Source organism: Dermochelys coriacea, chromosome 12 (assembly GCF_009764565.3).
Source record: "Dermochelys coriacea isolate rDerCor1 chromosome 12, rDerCor1.pri.v4, whole genome shotgun sequence".
NCBI lineage: Eukaryota > Metazoa > Chordata > Testudines > Dermochelyidae > Dermochelys > Dermochelys coriacea.
In genome coordinates, this window is record NC_050079.1 from 25,396,640 (window position 1) to 25,420,766 (window position 24,127).

The 24,127-nt window shown below is 40.9% G+C and overlaps 1 protein-coding gene across 1 annotated transcript in view; it reads left to right on the forward strand.

Moving 5' to 3' along the window:
* Positions 1-13,407, forward strand: part of GPI (glucose-6-phosphate isomerase) — a 28,085-nt gene extending 14,678 nt beyond the window's left edge. The window contains exons 7-18 of the mRNA XM_038368920.2: positions 1,389-1,460; positions 2,649-2,693; positions 3,691-3,744; positions 5,234-5,294; positions 6,251-6,294; positions 6,600-6,752; positions 7,644-7,773; positions 8,187-8,263; positions 9,684-9,812; positions 10,796-10,871; positions 10,951-11,017; positions 12,979-13,407. Of these exons, the coding sequence (XP_038224848.1) occupies positions 1,389-1,460; positions 2,649-2,693; positions 3,691-3,744; positions 5,234-5,294; positions 6,251-6,294; positions 6,600-6,752; positions 7,644-7,773; positions 8,187-8,263; positions 9,684-9,812; positions 10,796-10,871; positions 10,951-11,017; positions 12,979-13,102 (1,032 nt within the window). The 3' untranslated portion in view covers positions 13,103-13,407. The remainder of the gene's footprint in view (positions 1-1,388; positions 1,461-2,648; positions 2,694-3,690; positions 3,745-5,233; positions 5,295-6,250; positions 6,295-6,599; positions 6,753-7,643; positions 7,774-8,186; positions 8,264-9,683; positions 9,813-10,795; positions 10,872-10,950; positions 11,018-12,978) is intronic.
* Positions 13,408-24,127: the final 10,720 nt, after the last annotated feature.

Consider the following 24,127-nt stretch of genomic DNA (forward strand, 5'->3'; position numbering starts at 1 on the left):
GAACCAGACCCTGCTCTATACAAACACTAAATGGACAAGTCTGTGCCTCAAAACGTTAAATTTCTTGATCACCATAAACATTGTAGAAGCTACAAATTGCCGGCATAATATTTTGTCAATTTGTAAGCAATCTGTACAATTTCAGTTTTGCACTTAATATAAACTTACTATAACTGCATTTCTAGAATGCTGCTTGAGGATGGCTTGCCTTAATTCATGAACATAATGGCTGGGAGGATCTTGTCTTTATTTTGTGTTTTGTTCCTCTTTGGGGAATACTAACTAAAACATATACTGGCTTCTGTCTTGCCTCAGGAAGCTGATGAAGACAAATGTCATAGTTGTATAACTGAGGTTCCTTCATTTCTAAAGCAGAGCAGAACCCCATTGGTTTTAAAGGAACAATCCCCTAAAAAATTACCATGTGTGTAATGCTGACCTTGCTTTGCTGCTTTTGCTCATTATCTCAACTTGGCAGTAACATAGACCTTCAACTAATGTATGAAGTAAGAAAGAAACTTCAAAATGACCACTAGCATTGTTTTGTGAGTAATTGAGTTCAATCATCACGGTTCAAAAGCTCAAAATATTGCCAGACTGAAAGAGTAACAGTTCAGTTTATTTGCCAGATTGTAGTTAGATAATTGGATATGTTTGGAAGGAAATGAATGGTATTTTTCTAGTTTCTCAACAAATGCGTGTTCTAGAACAAAATAATTTCAGAGATGGATGGGAGTAAAATGAATGTAATGCTCATCGTTAAAGCTATATTGTGATGGATGAGTAAATCAGAATGGCTGAAGCTGATCCTAGAAGAATTGCATGACTGACCTTGTTTTCACACTTCATAAAGCAGGAACGTGTTTTCTTTAATCAGCAAAATGAAGTTATGGCAAGAGTCTTAACAGAAACTAAGTAGAATAAAATCTCCCAAATGTGAGAGATGGGAATGAAAACAAATAGAGCTAACAATCTGTGTGACTTTTCCCAATTTAAGTTTTCAGTTAGAAGACACCACTGGTCTTGAAGTGGAAATTATAGTCCAAACAGTTTATGCCCTCCTTCAGATATTAATTACATCAGCTAAAACTGATGTACCTGCCAAAAAAAAAAAACCCTTAATATTCCTGGTGTCCTCAGACCAATGTGTTAATGTGAAATTAGGTGTGCACCTAGAAATACTAATATCTGCATGCCCAGTGGGTGCATTCTTCCTTGAAATCAAGCTGCTGCTGTTATATAAATGTAGGGTTACTCTACTCTGACTAGCTGGAACAACTTGATGTTTTGGTAGCCTAATCTTGTCTTGCATTCCTTAAACTCCATACAGACTTCATGTACTTTCTGTGAATGTGACTGTATTAAAAGATCCCTTTTCTGCTGTGCAGACTTTCACCACCCAAGAAACTATTACCAATGCAGAAACAGCCAGAGAGTGGCTTCTTTCTTCTGCTAATGACGTAAGTGTAATACGCTTAAATTGCATAACAGCCCTTCCCCATGTCTGTTCTAAATAAGCTCTGGAGCAGAGCCAACTGCTGCCCAAACACCTACTGTACATATTAGCAAATGTTGGATCTGTCACATTAAACTAAATTCCATTACCACTAAAGTTACTGGTTGCATCTCTGATCTTAATAAGTGATGAAGCCACTTAGGTGTTGAGACAAATGTTTGAGTTGCACCTAAAATCCTTTGTATAAAAGTACTTGAATAGATGTAGCCTGTATCTCAGATCCATCTTGTAATATGGTACAACTGCCAGACTTCTGTGAGGTGGAGGAAACTTGAAGAGATGCTATCCTCCATGGAATGGCCTGCCAGTCCTTGGCAAAACTTCAAAGTTACACACGGTTATAGCTGAAGCCGTAGATGGAGGCTGCTGCAGCAGATGTCCAAATGGTGAATAGAGGTCTTCAGTTCATATTCTGGCATCTCACTCCTTCCCTCACCCTCCTACCACTCATACTTTGAAATGCAAGTCTTTTTTTTTTCTTTTTTTAGTTAAAACTACATCTAACCCACTCCCACTAGGGGAAACTTTATTTATTTATTTTTCAAGATCAGGGTTTGAGAGCATTTCTCTTGTAAATTATTCCTATAACAGTACCTCCCTGAGTCCAGAAATACTGAAATACTTAACCTGAATGTCTAAGTGAGGTGCTGAATTTCAAGCCTGTCACTTGGGGTTGATTCATTAAAGAACCAAGGCAAGGATTTCTGGCCTCGACTGACATTTTGGTTGCCAGGAGGATCTTTGTAACATATCAAACCCAGGCTGCTCCAAAACCCAGTCAGCAAGGGTTGATCTAGACACACCTTCAGCACCTTGTCCTGAAGGTTGAGTATGTTGCTCCAGGATATTTTGCTATAAGAAGACTTAAACTATCTTTGAACCTTGCCTACAGTTGGGTCAGACATGCTGCTGACTCTTACAATATCTGTATTCATGATAAAGTCAAGTTCAGACGGAGCAAATATACATGAATCGCAACAGTCGTCAGTTTTCTTAATGCCAGCAGTAGCGAATATCAAAAGTACAGTCCTGATTGTGTCAATATGCATAAACCAGCTTTGTGGCTGATCGGCAATGCAAAATATTTAGCAGTGTTCTGTGTTTAACTAGTTTATATTTTATTTTATTAAAGCCTTCTGCGGTGGCCAAGCATTTTGTTGCCTTGTCTACCAATGGCGTAAGTAACACTTTTTATTTAGACCTATGCTATAGGTTCTAAAAATGAACTTAATTAAAATCCAGTGGAAATGTGTAGGTGTGAAAACAATACCTCATGCTTTAAGATCGTCTTGCTCTTGGAAAGGGGGGAGTCTTACAATTTTATGTACAAGAGAAGAATTATTCCCAGTAATGGATTATGGGAAAATGCAGTCTTCAAAGGATGGCTTATTTAGGATGGGAAATATTGCTCTGGGCTGCTTTATATACTTTTAGATCAAATTTTGTAAAAAATCTGTACTCCATATCATTTTCTGATTTACAGTTCATATGGTTGCCCCATTATTAACAAAGGGTACCACTTCTTGCTTGACTAGTTATGTACTCTTGGGTAAGGTTCTGGTATTGAGTTTTAAACACCATTCAAATCTTTGGGCCGAGTTCTGCAATAATGAAAGTAAGCTGTTAGGTGTAAGTAGTGTAACACATAGTCTTGGCATTTGGTGGGTATGTACAGTGAAAATTTGCAAGCATAAAGGGGCTGTAGTGTAAAATTCTGCTATGAATAAGAACATCTATAATAAGATGAGAGGTCTGCATTTACCTCAAAGCCTTTTGCAAGTAGATTTAAAGTTCAGTTCTCCATTCTGGCTCTGCTGCATGTAAACTATTCATTTTGCACAACACTGAATGCCATGTTGGTTCATTACACTACTTTCATTTACAAACTTTCTGATCAGTTTACACCACTAAATTGAACTTCTTGTTTTGGGACTGCTGATGGATGGTACATTGACCAGGAGGAACACAGGATCAATCATGGCTTATTTTCTGGTGGAAGCTTTAAACTTCTGACCCAGAGTATGAAGTCAGGGAGATGTTTGTTTGTGTGTACTTTAGTTATATAGGAAATCTCTTTAAGCTAACTAACTTTAGCTACATAAACATCCTGGAGTTGCTGTTTGACATCTGTTCTCTAATATGAATGTATTTACCCATTTTATTTTTTATTGTAGCCTAAAGTTCAAGACTTTGGAATTGACACTGAGAATATGTTTGAGTTTTGGGATGTAAGTAAATGTTTAACACCAAGCAATAGATGCTAATTGTTAGAATAACTTAACCTGCTTCAGAAAAGCCAAATTAAAAGACCAATATCCTTCCCCTCCCCCCCCAAAAGGTACTAAAGTAAACCCACTAGTGCTTTAAGACAGTAACATGTTAGAAGAATCCTAACCGCAAATTGAGGAAACTTGTCAAAGTAGTGAAATATATATATATCTTGGCCATTCAGTTTGTCTCCCTATCAAAGGTCAGAAGAGGAGCTTTCTGTAAGCAGTGCTGTCTAGACAGCTGTTGAGTAACAGGAGATAGCCCATTGCTCCCAGTGTAAGTCTTACAAGTAGTTATTATAAGCTGTGACATTTGACTGTTGCACTCTACTGTATATATATAATTTAGATCAGTAAAGGTCAAATATCAAAGAACCAGAATCTGATCTGATATTTAGTAAGACACAAAATGTAAGTACGGTGGACCTTCATCTCAAACCTTGTGGAAAAAGTAATATATCTGAACTATGCCTGACAACATCAGACAGGTTGCTCCTTGTTACATGCCTGACAGCATATTTAAAATTGGGTTTTAAAGTTCTTGTTGTTGAAACCATGGAAGCTATTCAACATTCAGGTTGGTCTAACCCTTTATAACAAGGATTCTTGAACAGTTTCATAGCCTGGCCAATTTGTCTGTTTTGTGGCACACCACCTCTCCCATTTGTAATTCCTTCACATTGCTGTAGTTGACACAAGGATTTACTTTTACAAGCAAAAGTAACATTAGGACAGCAGTTAAGGCATATTTAGCTGCCTTTGATTCAGGTTAGCAGCTGGAAACTAGGTAGAAGCTAGTACCAGGTGATCTGCGTGCTCCCTGGACCACAAACTTTGATCTCACTGGCTGACAGCCTCCAAACACATGCTATTGCCTCCTAATGGGTGCCCATAAAACATACCAAGCATATTCAGCAATCAGATCACAGAACCACTCTAGAATCATTTTACAGAATGGCTTGTTTTCACTTCTGATATTTAAGATTTTTATTAAAGAAATACCTTTCTCTCTCCTCCCTCCCTCTCCCTCCCCCCCAATATAACCAAACTGATGGTCCTTCATAGGCAATGGACACAGTCCCACATTGTCAAAGTGATTCTGTAAAAAAAAATAAATGGAACTACATTTTGATTTGAACACTTAAGATAGCTTATTCTGCAACCCATAAAAAATGAGGATCTTCTGTCTCTGTTCCACCAGTTAAACTAAACCTCATTCCCAGAGATGGTCTGGCTTGTCTGGTATGGGTGTGCAGAACAAGGAAGGATCTCCAATCTGTATTAAAATAAAAACTTGTGTTCTGAAAAGCAAAAATGAATTTGGAAATTTCTATTTCATATCTAAAGAGTGCAGTATGAGAGGAGTTAGTAGAACTTGTTGCCATATGTTTAAACACAGAATCCTCATGTAAAGTTACTGCTATCTAAAACAATCTTGTATTTGCAGTGGGTTGGTGGCCGTTACTCATTGTGGTCAGCCATTGGTCTCTCCATTGCTCTGCATGTTGGTATGTATCTGTTATATAAAAATACTCTGGCTTGCATGATCAGCAGTGTGATTTACACACTGAATATGCTAAAATGATCTCTAGTGAAATAGATAACTTGGCTCTTTTGGATTTCAACTTCTGAAATTGCACCCACAAATTTGCCTTTGACAAAATGGCCAACCATGCATCTTGGCCACTTGCATGGTCAAAAATATTTTTGACTTCTGTTCAGTCAGTCATTTTTGTTTTCATCTTCTAAATTAAATGCCTGCCTGAGCAACCCAAGTCTGCCTTTAAATAAATGTTGCTGGCCTACTGATTTAGCGGTTGATTTAGCTATTTGCTCTTGATCCAGTAGTCTACAAAAGCAGCTCTGTACAGAGTTACTGCTTTTATCATCAGCTCCATTTCCTCCTCCTCCTTCAGAATTTTATACTGAAGAGGGACAGGTTTATCAATTAATGCTGTAGTGTAGTTGGGGGTGATTAGGGCACGAGTTCCTAATGCACACTGATGAGTGGTGCTAGTTAAGGACCATAACGATAGCTTGGTTTATATACAGACCTAGGTAAATTTCTGAAAGTTCTCCAATTTTTTTCTAGGGTGAACTATTTGTCTCAGTAATTCAGAGACTGATCAGAAAGCTATGCCATAGTAATTCAGATACTGGTAACAGATGCTGCTTCTGTGTACATTTCCCTTTGTTACTTATTCTCTCATTCAGCTTTCAGGCTAAGGTTAAAGTATAAAAACTTACTGAAGTTGAGCCCTGAAACTTTAAAGCCCAGACTTACTCAAACCCAACCTTGGGGGCACAGATAGAGCTGAAGTTACAAAAAGCAGCTTTCCAACTCAAAATTTCACTAACAAAAGGAAATCTTGGTGTACAAGAATCTAGGCTGTGTTTGGAACTTATTTTCCAAGGAAATCATGTGTAAGTTGTGATAGTTAAAATGCACACTTTTTTTGGTTAGGTTTTGACAACTTTGAGAAACTGCTTGCAGGAGCCCACTGGATGGTGAGTATGCAAATGCTTGTTAAATATTGTTCCCATTAACTTGGTACAATCTTTCTATTAAGATTGCTGGTGGTGACACTTTAATGATCATATGTGGGAAAAGTACTGGTTTTCCCCAAGTTCCTTATTGTTTCCACCGCTTTGAAAACACTTTCTGTTGGAGCTCACCCCTCCTTCCCAGTCTTAGATCAGTTTTTATTGCCACTCTTCAATTTGGGGGACAATTGGACCAAACTCAATCTCTTATACAGGAAGTAAATTTCTTTGGTCACTGTAGTTTTCTTTCTCATCTCTTTCCTACATAGGACAACCACTTCCACACTGCTCCACTGGAAAAGAATGTGCCAGTTCTGCTGGCCATGCTGGGTGTCTGGTATATAAACTTTTATGGCTGTGAAACCCATGCGCTCCTGCCATATGATCAATACATGCACCGCTTTGCTGCTTACTTCCAACAGGTAAGGCTCAGCTTATACAGAAGGTTGTCTGTAAGTCTGTGCATAGATAGTTCACTGCCTTTTGAGGTCAGGGTGCACTTTGCTTGTGAGCGTGAAGAATCTCTTTTGATGGTGATCACTGGAGCGCAATATAACAGGCCACTTCACCTAGAATCGTCCCTTAGAATATGTGCTAACTACTTATGCTGAACTATCTATTCCATGTAGTATTGAACTGTGTTAGAGTACCTTTCCCAGACCTGGCAAGGAGGTCTGTGTAGCTTGGAAGCTTGTCTTTCACCAGCAGAAGTTTGGTCCAATTAAAAAAAAAATTGCCGTAACCATCTTGTCTTTTTAATATCCTGGGATCTACCCTGCTAAAACACTGCATACATAATGGCATTTTGGAGGGGTCTCGGGCAGAATACTATCTTGTGTAACAGACAGTAATACAACTAGAAAAGGAGTACTTGTGGCACCTTAGACTAAAAAATTTATTTGAGCATAAGCTTTTGTGAGGTACAGCTCACTTCATCAGATGCATGTGAGCTGTAGCTCAGAAAGCTTATGCTCCAATAAATTTGTTAGTCTCTAAGGTGCCACAAGTACTCCTTTTCTGTTTGCGAATACAGACTAACACAGCTGCTACTCTGAAACCAGTAATACAACTATTGGCTCTATTCGCAACCATCAATAGAGGCTCATAAAAACCCTGTCTCTCACAGATTTTGTTAGCATCCCAACCTTCCTGATGTCAACAAACCAAACTAATCTTTTTTTAAAATTGAAAAAGATAACAGTTAAAGTAAATGGAGAAAGCTGTTACAGGCCTAATAGATGACTCCGCAAGAACCAAAAAAAAAAACCTATAGGGTATATCTGATTATAAACGTCTAACCTCATTGCTTGTAGGGTGACATGGAATCTAATGGGAAATACATCACCAAGAAAGGCACTCGTGTGGACTACAATACTGGCCCTATTGTGTGGGGTGAACCTGGAACTAATGGGCAGCATGCCTTTTATCAGCTCATTCATCAAGGTACAACTGTAAAACTGGTGACCGCTATTCAGAACACCTGGGTTTGGGAGGAAATTCTGAACACCAGATGCTGCAGAGGTTGCAGAATTGATAGTCTTGAGGGCAGGGTATTGGCTAAATTGGCATAGGCTTCTTACCTACCATCAACCTATTGTTAACCAGTAGCCTTAGAAGGTGACATGCTGTGGTGTTGCAGCAAAAGGATTTAGAACTTTTTAAAAAAACTAATACTCTAAAGTAGAGCTGGTCAAGAATTTATGAAATATTTATTTTTTTGGAAAACTTCTTGCTGCTGTTTTTAGACTAGTTTAGAGGGGCTGAAATTTGTCAATTTAGGAAGTTTTTTAGGAAAACTTTTCCTGATTGATTTTTAATAAAGTATTCATGGGTTTCTAACATTGTCTTCCCTGCAGGAACTCGTATAATCCCCTGTGATTTTCTAATCCCAGTCCAGACCCAAAATCCAATCAGAAACGGCTTGCATCACAAGGTAAAACTACTTGTGCTGAAGAGACTACGGTTCATTCAACACTACAGTATTTCAGAATTAATCTGTTTTAAACACTGTACCACATTTTTAATGTCTGAGACTGCCCCCTCAATCTGACTTGAATATACAGAGGTTTTGTTCCTGTAGAACTTGCAACTCTAGTCTAGAGGTGGACAAAATGTGGCATGTTGGTGGGGGGAGGGAGATAGGAAGAGGGGGGGCGTGTGTATATATAATTAAAAAAAAAAAACTGGCTAAGTCTGCTTATTGCAAGGAGTAAAATTTTCAAAGGAGATGAAACCTTTTCTTTAAGTGATGCTCCTGACCTCCAAGGTTTGCACATCCTTGGAAAATAATTCATAAAGATACCAACAGGCTATTTATCTTCTGAGCATTCTCCCCTATAAACCTGGACTGATTTTAACAAAAGTTTAATCCATCCATTTATATTGGCTCACTTTTTAACATAACTACAAACTGATTTTTTTCTATTCACTTTCCCAGTGCAATATGTAACTTTTCTAGTGCTACCATTTTATTTCAAGCTTCGGAGGGGGAGGTTGCTAGTACTCCTTTTAAATTACACTCTAGAGTCTTGTGTCAAGATGCTAACACTGATTTCAGACAAATATAAATAACTTTTTTTTCTCTTTTTAAAAAAAAAAAAAAGACGACAAAGCAATTTCACTTAGTCATTCCTAGGCACATTAGAAATGTATTATGGTGACTGATAGGCATGACCCAAAACAGGATGTGATCTCCGCCTCAAAGAGCTTGCAAACTAATCCATGTGATACAATGAGGAGGTTGCATGATTCTTAAGAAAGGAGCGATGATGGGTAACTGCAATAAGAATATACATGTATTCAGGTAGGGCTGGTATGTGGCAGGACATTAAGGTTTCTGTCTCAGTTCATGGATTTCTCAGCTAGCTAACTTTGTATAGGTCTTGAGGAGAGGCTGACTTGGCATGTCATCTGATTGAGAACATCCCATGGATTGGGGGTGTGTGGCATAGAGTGCATAATCTTGTGAAAAGTGGATGAAAGTGGTAAAACACAAGGAGCTCTGCAGAGGTAGATACAGTGCAGTAGTTATTGTGGTGGTTTCTGGAGGTGAAATCTTGGCCCCACTGAAGTATGATTTCACCCTGAAACTTTAAATTCCCTCCTTTGCATATATTCATGACACTGAAAAGCTTTCTGATTATACTTGGAGAAAGAAAAACCATATTTCTGTTGTACTGTACCTGGTAGCTCAGTTTTAGCTCTCAAGTGACTTGCCTGCCACTGTGCATCCTGGAATGGAATCCTGGTGCAGTATTGGGCTCTAAGCACTAGATAGAGAGAGAGAGGGAGCACTGTAAACTAGAAGGGCAGTAATTTGACTGGCTTGTAAATATCTAACTTCTTCCCCTTAGATCCTTCTGGCCAACTTTCTTGCTCAGACTGAGGCCTTGATGAAAGGAAAGACTGCTGATGAGGCTCAAAAAGAACTGCAGGCTACTGGGCTGAGTGGAGAGGCTCTGGAGAAACTTCTTCCACATAAGGTATCAGTGTGGTGATAACTGTCATTCAAATTACCCTGCTATGTTTTGGTGTCAGAAGCATTGTGTGTTGCAGACAATAGGGTGGGTACTATAGAAATGTTTAAATGTAGTAGGTTGGGAGGAATTGGGTGCCCTCTAGTGGCAGTTGGCTAGGCATGAACAGCAGCAAGCCGCAAACGTTGAATTTTTGGAGATTCAGTGACTGATTTGGGAGGTCTCTCTATGGGGCAAATTCCTTTTTAAAAACCCAACTGTCATTGATGTGCTAACAGAACACTGCAACCTTGCAGCACTTCCCAGACAGTACAAGCGTTTCCAGGTCTAGCCCTGGAAGCCTGATCTTACTGCACTTGCTGTTGTCCCCATAGTCTGAACTTGTGCATGTTAAGAGTCTGCTTGGGCCTAATTTTTAGGTCCAAACATGACCCAAACCCACATAGCCCAAATCTAGGTGGGAAGAATTGTTTTTAACCTGACCCTTCCCCATCTCCACCTGCCCCCCCAAACCTGTGCCCATGAAGTCAGCACAGCGACAGCTATGCTACCATGCCCTTCTCCTATCATCTGCAGCCCCCTTTTGTGTGGGGGCACACGAGGCACTGCAACTCTTTGGCACACTCACTCAGCATCACCCCATGCAGCTAGGTGGCAACATCCTGATCTGACCAAGACATAACACTTGCAACCCAGCCCGTTGGGTTGGGTTGCAGGGCTCTACTGTGCATGCTCCTGGCATTTGGAGATGACATTTTACTACTATTATTCTGACAAACTTATTACAGTATGGTCTATGGGGATGACCAACAGATTGAAATTGCTATTATCTTCTTCTAATGCTCTTCATGTTGCTCTCTACAGTCTTTAATTAAAACAAAACAACTTGGTGTGTGACTCACTGATACTAGGGGCCTGGAAAAATAGATTCATGTGATTCTGATATGAGACTCTGTTCGGGATGTAACTGTTTTTGTTTTGTTTGAAAGGTCTTTGAAGGAAATCGCCCAACTAATTCCATTGTGTTTACAAAACTTTCCCCGTTCATTCTGGGAGCCTTAATTGGTAAATATGTTTCATTATTAGTAATGTTCAGTGATTTTTCTGATGAGGCTTAGTTAATTCTGGTTTTGTTTTTTTATAGCTATGTACGAACACAAGATCTTTGTTCAAGGAGTTGTGTGGGATATTAATAGCTATGACCAGTGGGGGTAAGTCTTACTAACCTATCTCCAATCCTTATGGCACTCAACTTCACTTAAAGAAAGCTTAAGGTAATGAAGCAAGTCAGCTACATATTCCTTGTGCTATCCATCAGAGTGCAAAAGCTTCTACTGTGGCTCTAAAGACATAAAAAGCAAGTCTATTTATGGGATAAAATGTGTTATCCCCTGTTAAACCTGTGCATGGCATCACAACAGATTTTTGAGGAAAGATTAAGGGAACTCTACTTTTATTACCTTTAAGAAACTATATATGGGAAGAGGGAGAAGAATAGGTGTTCTCAGCAATACTTACGGAAATATCAGAAGTGGAGAAAGACACTGGGTCAGAGTTGACCAAGAAAGTTTTACAAAAAGCAGTCCCCTTTGAGTAAAGGGCAAACATGGATTACTTTCCTTGTATGGAAACTAATACTAAGCAATATGACAGCACAGCAGCTGACAAGATACTGAAGCACCCAAAAAAGCCACCTTTTGATTTCCTTTTCCTGTGTCAGGAAAACATGCATAGGGTTGTCCTCTAACCTAGGAGCCCGAACACTAATGTAGGCTCTATTTCAAATGATATCCTCCACTGTCACATGAACATTTTTGGTCTAAACTTTTAAAAGGGACTAATTTGGACCCCCCAGAAACTGAGGTGCTGAAACTTGAGACCTCTTGCAGCGGCCTGACTTTCAGAAAGTGCTGAGCACCTGGCTCTGACTCTGGTCCTTTCAAAGCTCTCAGGTTGGGTGCCTGAAATCACTAGTCATTTGAATATCTTAGATCTTGACTTAGCAGTCATGGACAGCACTTGGTTGACTTACCAAGTCACTAAATAAACCTTTTTTTCGTTGCCTCCTGGGTCATGTGTATGTTGCTGAAGGACAGCATCCCTTTGAGGAGTTCCCCACTTTTCTTCCTTTCAGATGAAGGCTAGCCTTCTTCTCAGGAGCCAGTCAGTGCTATTCCTTGTCACTGTTACCACTGGCTATGTGGCTCATAGCTTACTCTCCAGTGTAGAAACTTCCAAGAGCAAGTAGAGGGGCTGGGATGTGCATAAGATTCAGATGAAACTTTTGCCTTCCTTTTGAGAGGGAAGAGGATGAGGCCCTATAAAGCTCAGGACTCCACAAGGGACTCTGTTCTCCACTCCAGAGATCCAAGACCCTGCTCCTATGCACTGATCTAGAGCTTCTACTTTCTGTGTCTCTCCTACGGAGCTGTGCTACCATTATTCTTCCAAAACATTGAAGTAGAAACTGAACAGGGGTCTCCCTAAACTGTAATGCTGTCTAGAACAGCATAACTCCTGTGAGGATAACCTGTGAGGCCTGGAAAGGAGGAGGTGCCACCAGGGTGAGGAACAACTCCTCTATAGTCCAGTGGTTAGGGCACCCATCTGGGAGGTGGGAGACCAGATTCCTGTCCTCTGCTGCTCTCGTGACTCTAATTTATCCAAAGTGGAACTGCTTATACAGGAGAGAATGAGGAACCCCCACTTCAGAATATCCTGAGGCCCCTGTTCAAATCTTTTCTCCCCATCAGGCAGAGTGGGGAAACTGAGACCAGGTCTCTGATATCCATGGGGCTAAAAGTTAAGGGAGATGGCATCACTACCTCCTGGCCAGATTTGAATGGGGTATCCCATGGCAGATTTGAATCCAGTAGCCTATGGCAGCTAAGATATGCAGGGGAATGCCTCTCTTCCCTTGCTTTGTGGATCATGCTGGTAGGGCTCTGGGCACTTAGAATGAGGCAGCAGTGTGTAGGCCCAGAGGCCAAAACTTTAGGCACCTAGGGAACTTTGCCCCTGAAATTTTAGGTGCTGAGTGAGTTTAGGCACAGCTAAGCAAAGTTTCATGGATCAGAGTAGTATCTAATCTGGGGTTTGTACCTAAATATCTGTGGGTCTCAGCCTAAATGAGTTTCTACTAAATTTTTTTCTCCCTCTCCATAAAATGCAGAGTTGAACTTGGAAAGCAATTGGCTAAGAAAATTGAACCAGAACTAGATTCTGATGCTCCAGTGACATCTCATGATGGCTCAACAAATGGCCTCATTAGCTTCATCAAGAAGCATAAAGCTTGACCTGAAAGATTCCGAAGACACCACCAGTCTAACTGCCTAACACCCAGATCAATGTTGTAGTAGTTGCTTTTTAGCTACTTTAACCAAAATAGCACTTTACACTTCAAGCCCCATACCTTGTTGCAGCTAATCCTGTTCTGTCAAATGTGTTACAAATGAAAGCTAGTTTTGTGAAACACAGGGATTGTATAGTTGCTTTCTATTTTTGTGGTTGTCAAACTGTAAAGTGCAGCTGGTATGTCTCTCACTAATCCCTCAGTTGATCACATGTACTAAAATAAGAAAATAAAAGACAGTGGACAATAGAACCTCTTCACTCTGTTAAGTGCAAGCCTGATAATCCTAGCTTTACCAGTTAGTTCACTCAGTTTCAGAGTATCTGACTTCAATTTGTGTCCTCTTCTTTTGCAACTGGTGTTACTGTAAAATTGGGGGTTTAGGATTAGGGGAAACACCTTGTAGAAATCAAACAACCCAGTGTTGCAACACTGCTCAGATTGTATAGTATGATCATAATGGCCACTGTAACCCCTAGGGATTCATTGTTACTGCTGTTCTAAACTGATGGGGAAGGTTGGTACTATGGTGGCTCTTCTGTATTTACTTGTCCAGATTCTCCATGAGCTATAGATGTATCAGACAAATGTTTTTTAGACTTCAGAAACACTTAGATGTTTGGTATATTTGCATTCAATTTCCCATCAAGCTGCTGGAGCTTAGCACCACTTACTGAAAACCTTTCAAGTTTCCCATATCTGTCTTTCAGGACCCTCCAAACAATTATACATACAGTAATTCAATTTGCTTCAAATTAAATAAAGAGAACAGAAAACAGTCTTGACAAACAAGCCTTGAAAGTCTTATGGAAATTTAAAATCCCCTCAGCCACTGTGTATCATGTTAACTGTAGACTCTACACATAAGACTGCACAGGTGACTTTCTTACAACCCCTATTTCTTCTTTACAGCTTATAAAAATGAGTTGATGATCCCCATCAAGACTCAAAGGGTGGAGGGGCTGTGTGAGGGGAAAGCAAGACCAATTAACTCTTAATTTAATAAGCCCTACACACCAAATACAGTTTAAAAGAAAACTTGCAGAAACCAAGCTAGAAGTGGGAAAACTTCAAGCTTGCAACCCCTTATCTGAGTACACAAACACATGCTTCACTCATGTGCCATGTCTCCAAAACCCAAATTCACATGTATGACAGTTGTGGCTTTAATACTAATCTAACACTTCTTGCAATGCTAATCACTTCCCATAATCTCCTGTGATTACTTAAATTTGAACTTCTATCCAGAAATACAGGAGTATGAACCTAAGTGGTGGTCTGCACAACAGCAGCTTCCTTGTACGCTTACTTAAAAGGCAGAACATAACACAAACCTCATGTTCCGGGAGGTTTCTTACAGCACCTTGCTGCTGACAAATAGCCAAAATAACAAGTGACCATATTCATTTTGGAATTTAAAATCTTTGTTTCAATGTGAATGTCCATTAACTGTGCTAGCTGTGGTATGTTAAAAGTTATTAAGTCAAAGTATTCTAATTCTTATGCTATAACCTGGTGGTCCTAAACACACCCATATAGATCTTTAAAATACTTCACCCTCCCTGCTACTTTTGTGACAAAAGTAAATAAAAGAAACCACTAAGAAGCAGTTACTAGATAAAACACTGCAGTTTTATTTGTATTGTGAATTCCTTCAATTGCTTGAACACTCTAGCAGTGGGATGCTTAATAGTGATTATCTTTTGCCCTCTTGTTAAATACAGGTGTGAAACATGACCCCTTTTAGTCCACAGTATCTGCTGTGCTCTTAGGTAGACCATTTCCTATTCAATGTGCTTTGGTAACCCATTTTTCCTCTTCAGAATTCTTTAGTCTGGTCTACCTCCAATGCTGGAATTTTATTCTCTACCCCTCCATCCCCTGCAAGTTATAAAATCCTGGAGGCAGGGAGTCAGTTGCACCAGTTAGACTGTTGGAAAAACTGATTTCTACTATCTTTACTGATTACTAGGATTAGAATGGCAGTTTGAGCATATTAATAAAGTCATTTCTACCAAACTGATTCCTAGCACAAGGCTGGACAGCAAAAGCTGGAGTGGTGCTTTGCCTTACTGTTTTTTTGTAGGAAGTGGAGCCTTTCTATGCATGAGGAAGGGATAGTCAGATGCATGGATTTTCAAAGGTGCTCCAGATTGACACATCTGTTCTCATCCAAGTCTGTGAATGTCCTACAGTTGGCATTGATGGGAGAAGAGTTAGGCTAGAGCTGAATGCTTTTGATAATCCCACCTACAATGTTCATTCTGGAAACTTTTCAGAACTGCCTTGAAACAAAGACAAGATGCTGTTGGTGGCGCTTGTCTCTCTTGGATGCCAACTACTCTTGGTATTTAATTTTTACAAATATCTCCCAACAAGGATAGTTCAAATTAATCCAGACCTGCTTGCAAGGGAGACAGTCAACCTTAGGATACAGAATAATTTAACCATGCTATGTTTTGTGCATAATAAGCAGGTGTTGGAGCCAGTTAAGATCAATGCATGCTTGCAAAGAACAAAGTTGTTATCCTTAGCTTTTGGTGGCTGGGCTTAGGATTCTTTGCTGGGAGCCTAGCTGCTTGTCTCCTAGACTAGAAGAACATTTAGTGACTAGCCTCTTCTGGCAAATGAACTGCAATTGTACTTTTCTTTAGTATCTTCCCTGGCCACCTGTAATACCACCATTTTACAAAACAATAAAAGCTGTAGAGGTTCCAGCTACTGATCAATCCTCTTTTCACTCTTAAGCAAATTGGAGAAGTGTATGCATCTCAGAAACCAGGTAAAACAACACTAGTGGTAACCTGTCTCTTCTATACTCTTGCATACACTTAGGGGATGGGTCCCTGAAAGCTGTGTGAGGGTCATCAGCCAGTTGCATAGGGAATTGTTGCTCTTGAATCACCTGTGTTGTAGGAAAGCATTGCCAAATCATAGGCTTCAACCAGCTGGAAACAGCTAGCAGGCCTCTGGGTGTGTTCATGCACGCTTTGATTTGATGAAAAAATAATACATAGCCAGATAAGGGGCCTCAGTGTTGCTTGAAACTGTTGAGGCCTGATCTTGCAAACCCTCATTCACACTGGATAATCCCCTGCCTTCAGTTAACTAGCACTAGTAAAAATCTGCAGGACTGTGCCTGTGAGCAAGTGGGCTTTGTTACTTCCCAACAGAGGATGAAATGACAGTAGTGAGTAAACCATGCTTTAGAATGCATATTCTTCTGGTGGCCTTTGCTAATAAATTATGTGGATTCTAAAATTATTCTGTCATCAGCAAATCTCCCACAGTGTGAAGTTTGGCTACTCCCTCATGTTTCTAGTCAAACAGATCCTCTAGAATAGGTTTCCACTCTATAGAGAGAAAATTGGATCTGGAGGGTAAATCCTTTCTTGTTTCTCTACATCTGTGTAATCAAACTTCTGGTTAACTTTTTTGGCCAGACTTTGTAATGTAGCTCTGTCTCTTGCCCTTTTCTCTTTGGAATTTTATCTAGTAACACTCCCAACTGTTTATAGCTTTGGTACTATGAGTATTTATAAATTTTTTTAAGAAGCCTGGCAAAAGCAGGGATCTAATAACCACAGTACAGGCTACTCAGTACTGAAAAGAACCAGTTCTCAGCTGGTATACAGAATAGGACTAATAAGCAAGCAGCTGCAAAAGATGCCAATAATCCTCCTGATCTATTACTCAACTCTTACTATGGTCTATGGCTTTATTGTGCTCATACAAGCAGGTTAATTGGGTAGGCAGCAGCTGATTTTGCTTAATTGTTGATTGGGAAATCAATTAATACTAACACAAAATGTGTGTTTTAATTAAGCAATAGCCCATATCCCTGTTGGCTTCATAGCCTGACAATAAGCTGCAATAAGTGTTCTAAAGGCATATTTGAAGTTTAGTTACCTAGAAAGGAGTATAGAGCCAGACTATTGGAATATACTAATTTGAAAACTGCAGTCTTGTTGAAGCAACTTTGAGTTACACCCCATCAAACCCTATGGACTTGCTTAGTGGGTAAGTCATGCTGAATGTATTTGATTTATTGATTCAAAGTGATGGAGGGTTTGAAATGTGGGGATTTCTCATACAAGAGGAAGGGGAGAAGCTCTTCATTCTCTGGGTAAGCTGAGCAATAGCAGCTACTGGCTGTTACGTAAGCGATCATACAGGTTTCTACCACAATTGCCTCTGAAAAATGATTGCTGAAGTGCACAACGTTCTGATGAGGAAGATTTGGCAGTTGGGAAGTGCACATTAACTCAGAGTTAGAGGAAGAGACTACCAATGGCTTTACTGACCTAAAGCTGTACGGCTGCACTAATTCTGATCGCAGCTTGAGAGCTGTACCCTGGCAACCTGCACAAAACAAACTCTTAAAGGTCTATGCCTCAACTGTGCCTGTAGGATATTGATACTGTAAAAATCAAAGAATTTTTCCACATTCAGGCTGTTTTTAAAGTGGAAGTGACATTCTTGCTCTGTCAGTCACCTTTACAAAAGGGCCCATGGGACTAAACCAGGACTTCTTTACCAACTCCCTATGTGACCTTGAGAAAAATCACTTTGTTCCTGTGACTCCATTTCCCCATATGTAAAACAGGGAAAATACTACTTACCTACTTCACTTCCTTTGTGTGTTGTGGGGAGGGATTTCCTACTTTCCAGGTATCTCTCCCTAGAAAAAAAAATCAATAACTATGCCAGCTGCTGTCCTACAATGATCCCCTCCGCATCCACCTGGAAAGGGGAACTTGGGCACCTAGTCCTTCTTCCAGTGTCAAGTACCCACATCCCAGAAAGTAACACTTACCTGGGCCCCATTATGAAAGTGACAAATGCTCCAGATTCCCCTGGCCTGCTGAAAAATCCTCACTTGCTATTGATGCAGCTGGTCAGCCCTGAGAGCTGCTGCCAGCTGTAGAGAATGATTGATCATTCTCTTTCCCTGACCCACCCCTTAGAAGTGCTGTAAAAGTTGCTGTGCAGGACAGGATGATAGAAAAAGGGAGCTACCTACTTTGACCTATTTCTCTGGTATTTGGTCCTTTCTTCTGACTGTGGCTTCTGTGTGATTGGTGAGGTAGCAAATGTATATGCTTATTAAAATGCTTCTCTGTTAGAGGTGGCTTCCCTCTTCTACTGTAGAGTCCTGTAAGCAATCCCCAGGTAACTGTTTTTGTTGCTGTGGATTTACCAAGGTATTCAGTGATCAGGGAACATTTGGAGGAAACCTGCTTTGATCCAGTGGATTGTTGGTATCTCCCATGGTTGTAGCAGATCCCTTCTTTCCTGGGGCTGTTTGCACTTTCTTTTAGTCCCATTCTCAGGATGGGTGTAGGTTGAACTCTCCAGACCTTTGTACCATGTAAAATGCTTGCGATCCAAGAATTTAACAAGTTTTTGATTGTTGCTTGTTTGTTTTGAGGAACCAGAAGTCTCAGAAAGGTTGGCCAGTAGTCAGTGCCTGTTGTATTGGTTGTGGAATTGCTGAGTGGTAATCTAAAAATACTGATGAACACTGTATGTGACCTGGTCAGTGAGGGGGTATTTTTTGTGTGCATGAATTAGACTTTCCTGTAGGAATGCATTGATCTGGCTAAATAGGGGATTGTGGACATTACAAACAGGAAGAAGACAGCAGCCCCAGATAAGGAACTCCTTCCTTCCCCACCCCCAGGCACACTTGAAAGACAATAGGCAAAGCTACAGGCTTTGAGGACCTACAATCCTGTCACCAACAAGTGGCAAGCTGGTTCTGCCAAGGCTGGGAACTAGCAGATGAAAAGGAATGAACGGTTTTTGAAGGAGAGCCTCCCTGCAGCAGTGGGAGGGGGAATAGTTTGTGGGTTAAGGGAACAGACTACCCCAGGCTGACAATAGAGGGTTTGGTGTGTCTATAGAAAGCTTAACCTACTATGTGGAAGACCTGTTGTCTCTGATGTGTGTTTGTCCTTAATAAATTGCTTTAAAGAGGTTGATTTGTCTCTGCTTATCACTGTCCTTGCACCTGGAAGGAACAGACTTGCAGGTGGTGGACATCGATCAGACCTGCTGAGGTAATCGTGGTCAGTATACAGGGGGACTGCAGTCTAAAGTCTGGTCTGAGAGTGGGGATGGCCTGAGGTCTTAACCCTGAGAAGGGATGCACTCCATGAGACTAGAAGGGTCAAAAGTGCTGTTAGCCTAGTCACTGCAACTCTTGTCAGAAGAAGCTCCTGCATATGGCCAGACTATGGTATATTTTTGAGTAAGTGGAAAATACAAGAGCTTGGGGACTCTCAGAAGTGGGGATTCTAGCTCCAGTGGATTTGTATTGTTTCTATTCAGTAATTATATTTATTAAAATCCACTGTTGCATGACAGGCTAAATGACTTCTGCATGATCTGGAGATGGTAGTAAAGCCTTACGCTGCTAGTGAAAAGGCAGAGACCTCATAAAGCAAGGTCCACACAGAATGACGTCTGTGCCAACCAGTAGACTGTGATTGGTCCTGGCCATGTCTCCAGAAGCAGACTTGAGAGAGGAGGTTGTCCTATTATTTATTTGTATTATGGTTGCTCCTGGAGGCTCCATCCAAGATTGGGATCCCATTGTGCTAGCATGTTTTAGGCACAGTAGGAACCAATCTCTGCTGTGGAAAATTTTAATCTAGACAACACAGACATAAGGTAGGAGAAAGGAGGATAATAATACTTCCTTTTACCGAAGGGAACTGAGGCATTGAGAGACTAAATGTCTTGCCCAAGGTCACGCAGAAAACTCTGTGGCAGAGACGGGAACTGTACCTAGATTGCCCGAGTCCCAGCCAGAGCTGCTTAACCCCAGGGCCTTCCTTCATCTTGAAGGCCATCAGGGAAACTGAGAGATGTAGTTGGCTTTATCCAAAGTGGATTAGGTTAATTTAATGTGATGGCTTTGCGGTGTGTTTGTATTGGGTTTGATTACTTAGGCCTTGATCCTGCAAGCGCTTAGTTACATATGTCACTTTTACGCAGATAGGGTGACCAGACAGCAAATGTGGAAAAAATTGGGGGTGGAGGGTAATAGGAGCCTATATAAGAGAGAGACTCAAAAATCAGGACTGTCCATATAAAATCGGGACATCTGGTCACCCTACTCGTATGCAGATGAATAGTTCCATTAACTCCTTAGGTCTATTTGTGTGCATAAATGTAAACATGCAAGTGCTTACAGGCTCAGAGTCATGTGCGTATCGCTGGTGGTGGTCTACCCATGCTGCTCTGCAGGTGATGGAGGATGGTAGCTTGACTGTGTAAACTTCGTAACTTATTCAAAGTCAAAATTCACATATGAAGAAATGTTAACAGTTCATGGAATATAAATTATTCCATTAAAAGGGAAAAGAAATAAAATCAGATTCATCTTGCATCCCACCAGAAATACATGCGGTGCAGCCTGAGAATGCAAGCTTAAAAAAGGAACGTTTGCATTGTAATGTGAACTAACAGACTGGCTCTGTGTGTTATGATTACAGTGATGGCATCTTGTAGCTCTTCTGTTTGCTGAAAATTTGGCTGGAATTATCAATAAGAGAGGCCCTTTGACAAAATCTCTGGTGATCTAAAATAACAAGGGTTGTTATATTTTTCCAAACTCTGAAGCAATAAATAAAGAATTCCAACAGAATTGCATTCTCGTCATAGCAGACTTCAGTGTGATCTTAATGGTCTGAGCTCACAATGCTTGAAGGGAGCTAATCTGAGCAAAATTTCCCAAGGACATTTAGACATCTTGAACTCAACCTCACTTAAAAATTATGAATCTGCAGTCTGAAGGGTTAGACACGTGTGCCATGAATTTGTCTACATCATTCAAGTAAACAGACAAGTGTTTAATCACAGTCATTCATTTTGCCTAGAAGAATGAGGGAATGAATCCTGGTGTTGAATAGCTGTAGAAAGCATTTAGTTCAGGCAATTGCTACTGTTGTTTCTTGTTGGGAGACACAATTTGGCCAATTTTCTCCCCTGGAGCAAGGGAGGGGTCGTGGGTGAGAACCTGCACCAGCCCTTTTGCTGGCTTCTATGTTACTTGCACCCTTCAACTCCTTGTTATGCAGGCTGAGGCAGGAGGAGGGGTGGAGCCAAGACCATGCACATTTACTGCCTCTGCTTGCCCATGCCCCACCCCCAGCAGGTTCCAGCAATCCATGGAGTCAACACAGTAGCAAAATGGGGTCGCCTTGGGGCCCGTTACTTCCATGCAAGGGCGCACAGCAGGCTCTCATGGCTGAGCGGTGAATAATTTGATCAGATACCCTGACTGACTCTAGACTATGTCTACGCTGCAATAAAAGACACGCAGCAAGGACGCAGCTGGCCTGGCTCAGGCTTGTGGGTCTTGGCTTGCAGGGCTACAGAGCTGCAGCATAGATCCCTGGGCTCTGTGACCCTGCAAGTGGGGTAGGTCCCAGGCCTGAGTCTCAACCTGAACCCAAATGTCTACATTGCAATTTTTAGCCCTGCAGTCCAAACTCCTCGACCTGGAGTCTGATGACCTGGGCTCTGAGACACGGTGCCGTGGGCTTATATTGCAGCATAGACTCTTCCCATATAGCCTACAGGACTTTCTACAGCAGTAAGCTGGGGTAAAACCAATGTGGGGTGGGGGGAAACTCAGTGACTTTAAGCTTGGGATTGAACTGCTTGAGCTGAAGGCATTTAACAGTTACCTGGAGAAAGGTGGGTGATTACTGGAGCATGCATTCTGGATGTGGCTGGTAGGTTCTCCCATTGACTGCTATTGTATTGGATTTCTCCTCTCCCTAATTACTGGTGAGGCCTTGTGCTTCTGTCTTTGTACCTCTGCCTATCGGTCAGCATTTTGGGAGAGCAAGAAGTGTCTTTAGGTTCACTTGAAATCAAGTATAGACTACTTCTTCTGGGTGGATCTTGGATTGTTACCCCATGGAGAACCCAGGAAGTCAGGCCATAACCCCTTCTTCCCAAACTGCCTGATTTCTTCCCCCCTCCCTCACTAGGAAGATGTAAATCAACAGCAGTATATCTGTGCAGCTTGGGGCAGAAAGCGTAAGTCATACATTAAACCCTTCAGCCGCAAACTCCTCAACCTTTGGTGGTGATGTCACAACCCTCCCGAACTGAGCGAGACTCTGTCCCTGCATGATGAAGCTGGGAGGCTTACAGAGTGAACTGGGCAAGTGGCCAGAGGCCAAAGCATTCCTTGAGGCTGGTACTGTTTGTAGAATCTTTTATTTCTGTGAATTACTTATTGGTTCTTAAAATTGTTCATCTGGGACCTGCTCCAGCTCCCACTGACCTCAATGGAAAGAGTCCCATAGACTTCAGTAGCTATTGGATTGGGTCCTTGGTTATTAACTGCAATCCTGGGGAGATTCCTGTGGCCTGGAAACACTTCCTCAGTAGAGCTTGAATTTTGTGCCATCCTGGAACAACTGAGCTAATATGTATGGCTCTTACCTCTCCATCAGCCAAGGCCACACTGTGGAATGCAAAGACCCTAGATGAGGGGCATGTACCAAATAGTCATACAGGAAATGCTGCAGGATCCCCTTTAGTGTAAATAACATGCACTCCCTTGCCAACCTCAGTTTCCTGATTTTTTTTTTGTTTTGTTTCTGATGTAAATAATTTTCAAAAATAAAAGGAAGGGGGACACCAACTTTGTGTCCAGTTACGCTCCAGGTAACTTTTGGGACTAAAATGAGGCATTCTGCTATGAGAGAGCGTATGGTGACACTACTGCTTATTAATACATTTCTCTTACTGACTAAATTTAGGATAAAGCAGAATATAAATGTAATAAAATTAACTTTGGACGTGACTTTACTAAGAAGAAAAATGCAACATTTAAAGGAATTTTTTTTTTTAAAAATTCTCTTAAAACCATAAAAATCTAACTCCCAGCTGATATTAACATTCCCTTCATGTTAGGTGGACTTATCCCTAAGGAAAACTATAGGAAACTTTAAAGTGTCGGGTTCTATTTAAAACCTTGGTGGTCCTTAACGGCTGCCCCCACTGATCCAGGCTGGTATAAACTTAAACAGAGCTCTTTGTTGCTCTTGAATGTGACATAATCCTTTCATCTGGCATGCTGAATGAAATATGCACATGGCTTTTTTGCTAACCCTGCTGGGCTGCCTTGTTACACCTTCAGAGCAAACCACCCCACAGTAAAAAGCTTGGACTATGTCATCCACCCTCATTCCAATAAACAATTGATAACTACGGCATCCTTTAGCTTTAAAAAAACTACCCCTATTTAAACCTGTCTCTCTAGGAAACAGCCACTTGCTGCCTCCTTTCTTACAGATGCAGAGCACTGAATATATACATATAATATTTTGTTTGCATATTTGCTAATTTGAAGCTCTTTGAAGAATCCTACAGAGAGATCAAAGACTAAAGATTAGGAAGTTTTTAATAAAGTGAAGAAGGATCAGGTTAGATCAAAGGGACCAGCTGACAGGAAATAACTAGGTGCCGTTGTTGGCTGACACTTTTACGCTGCAGGGTGATTTCTGTGTTAATGGGAGGTCAGAAGAAGGGTTGTTTTATATCTTATTGTCTCTAGACTTTGTGGACTGGGTGTGTCTTTGTAGTTTAATCCTCCTTTTAAAATAATCAAACCCATAACATCACAATTTGGCTCAGCCATATGATTTTTCTAGTTAGTTTTTATTTTGACTTTAAAAAATTGGAACGCACCAACAGATTTTTTTTTTTAATTTAATTAACTGGTATAGGAGGTGGTTTGAACAATCTGCTGTCAGATATACTGGTCCACATTCTCCTCCAATGAAACTCCATTGAGTTCAATGGAATTACAGTCAGGATGTGTGTGTGTGAGAATGGAGACATTTACTCACAGTTAAGCGCTTGCCTACACACACATTGTACCACTTTAACTATACCGGTATAACTAAAGTGGTTCAGCCCCTCTTGCAGTTACACAGGC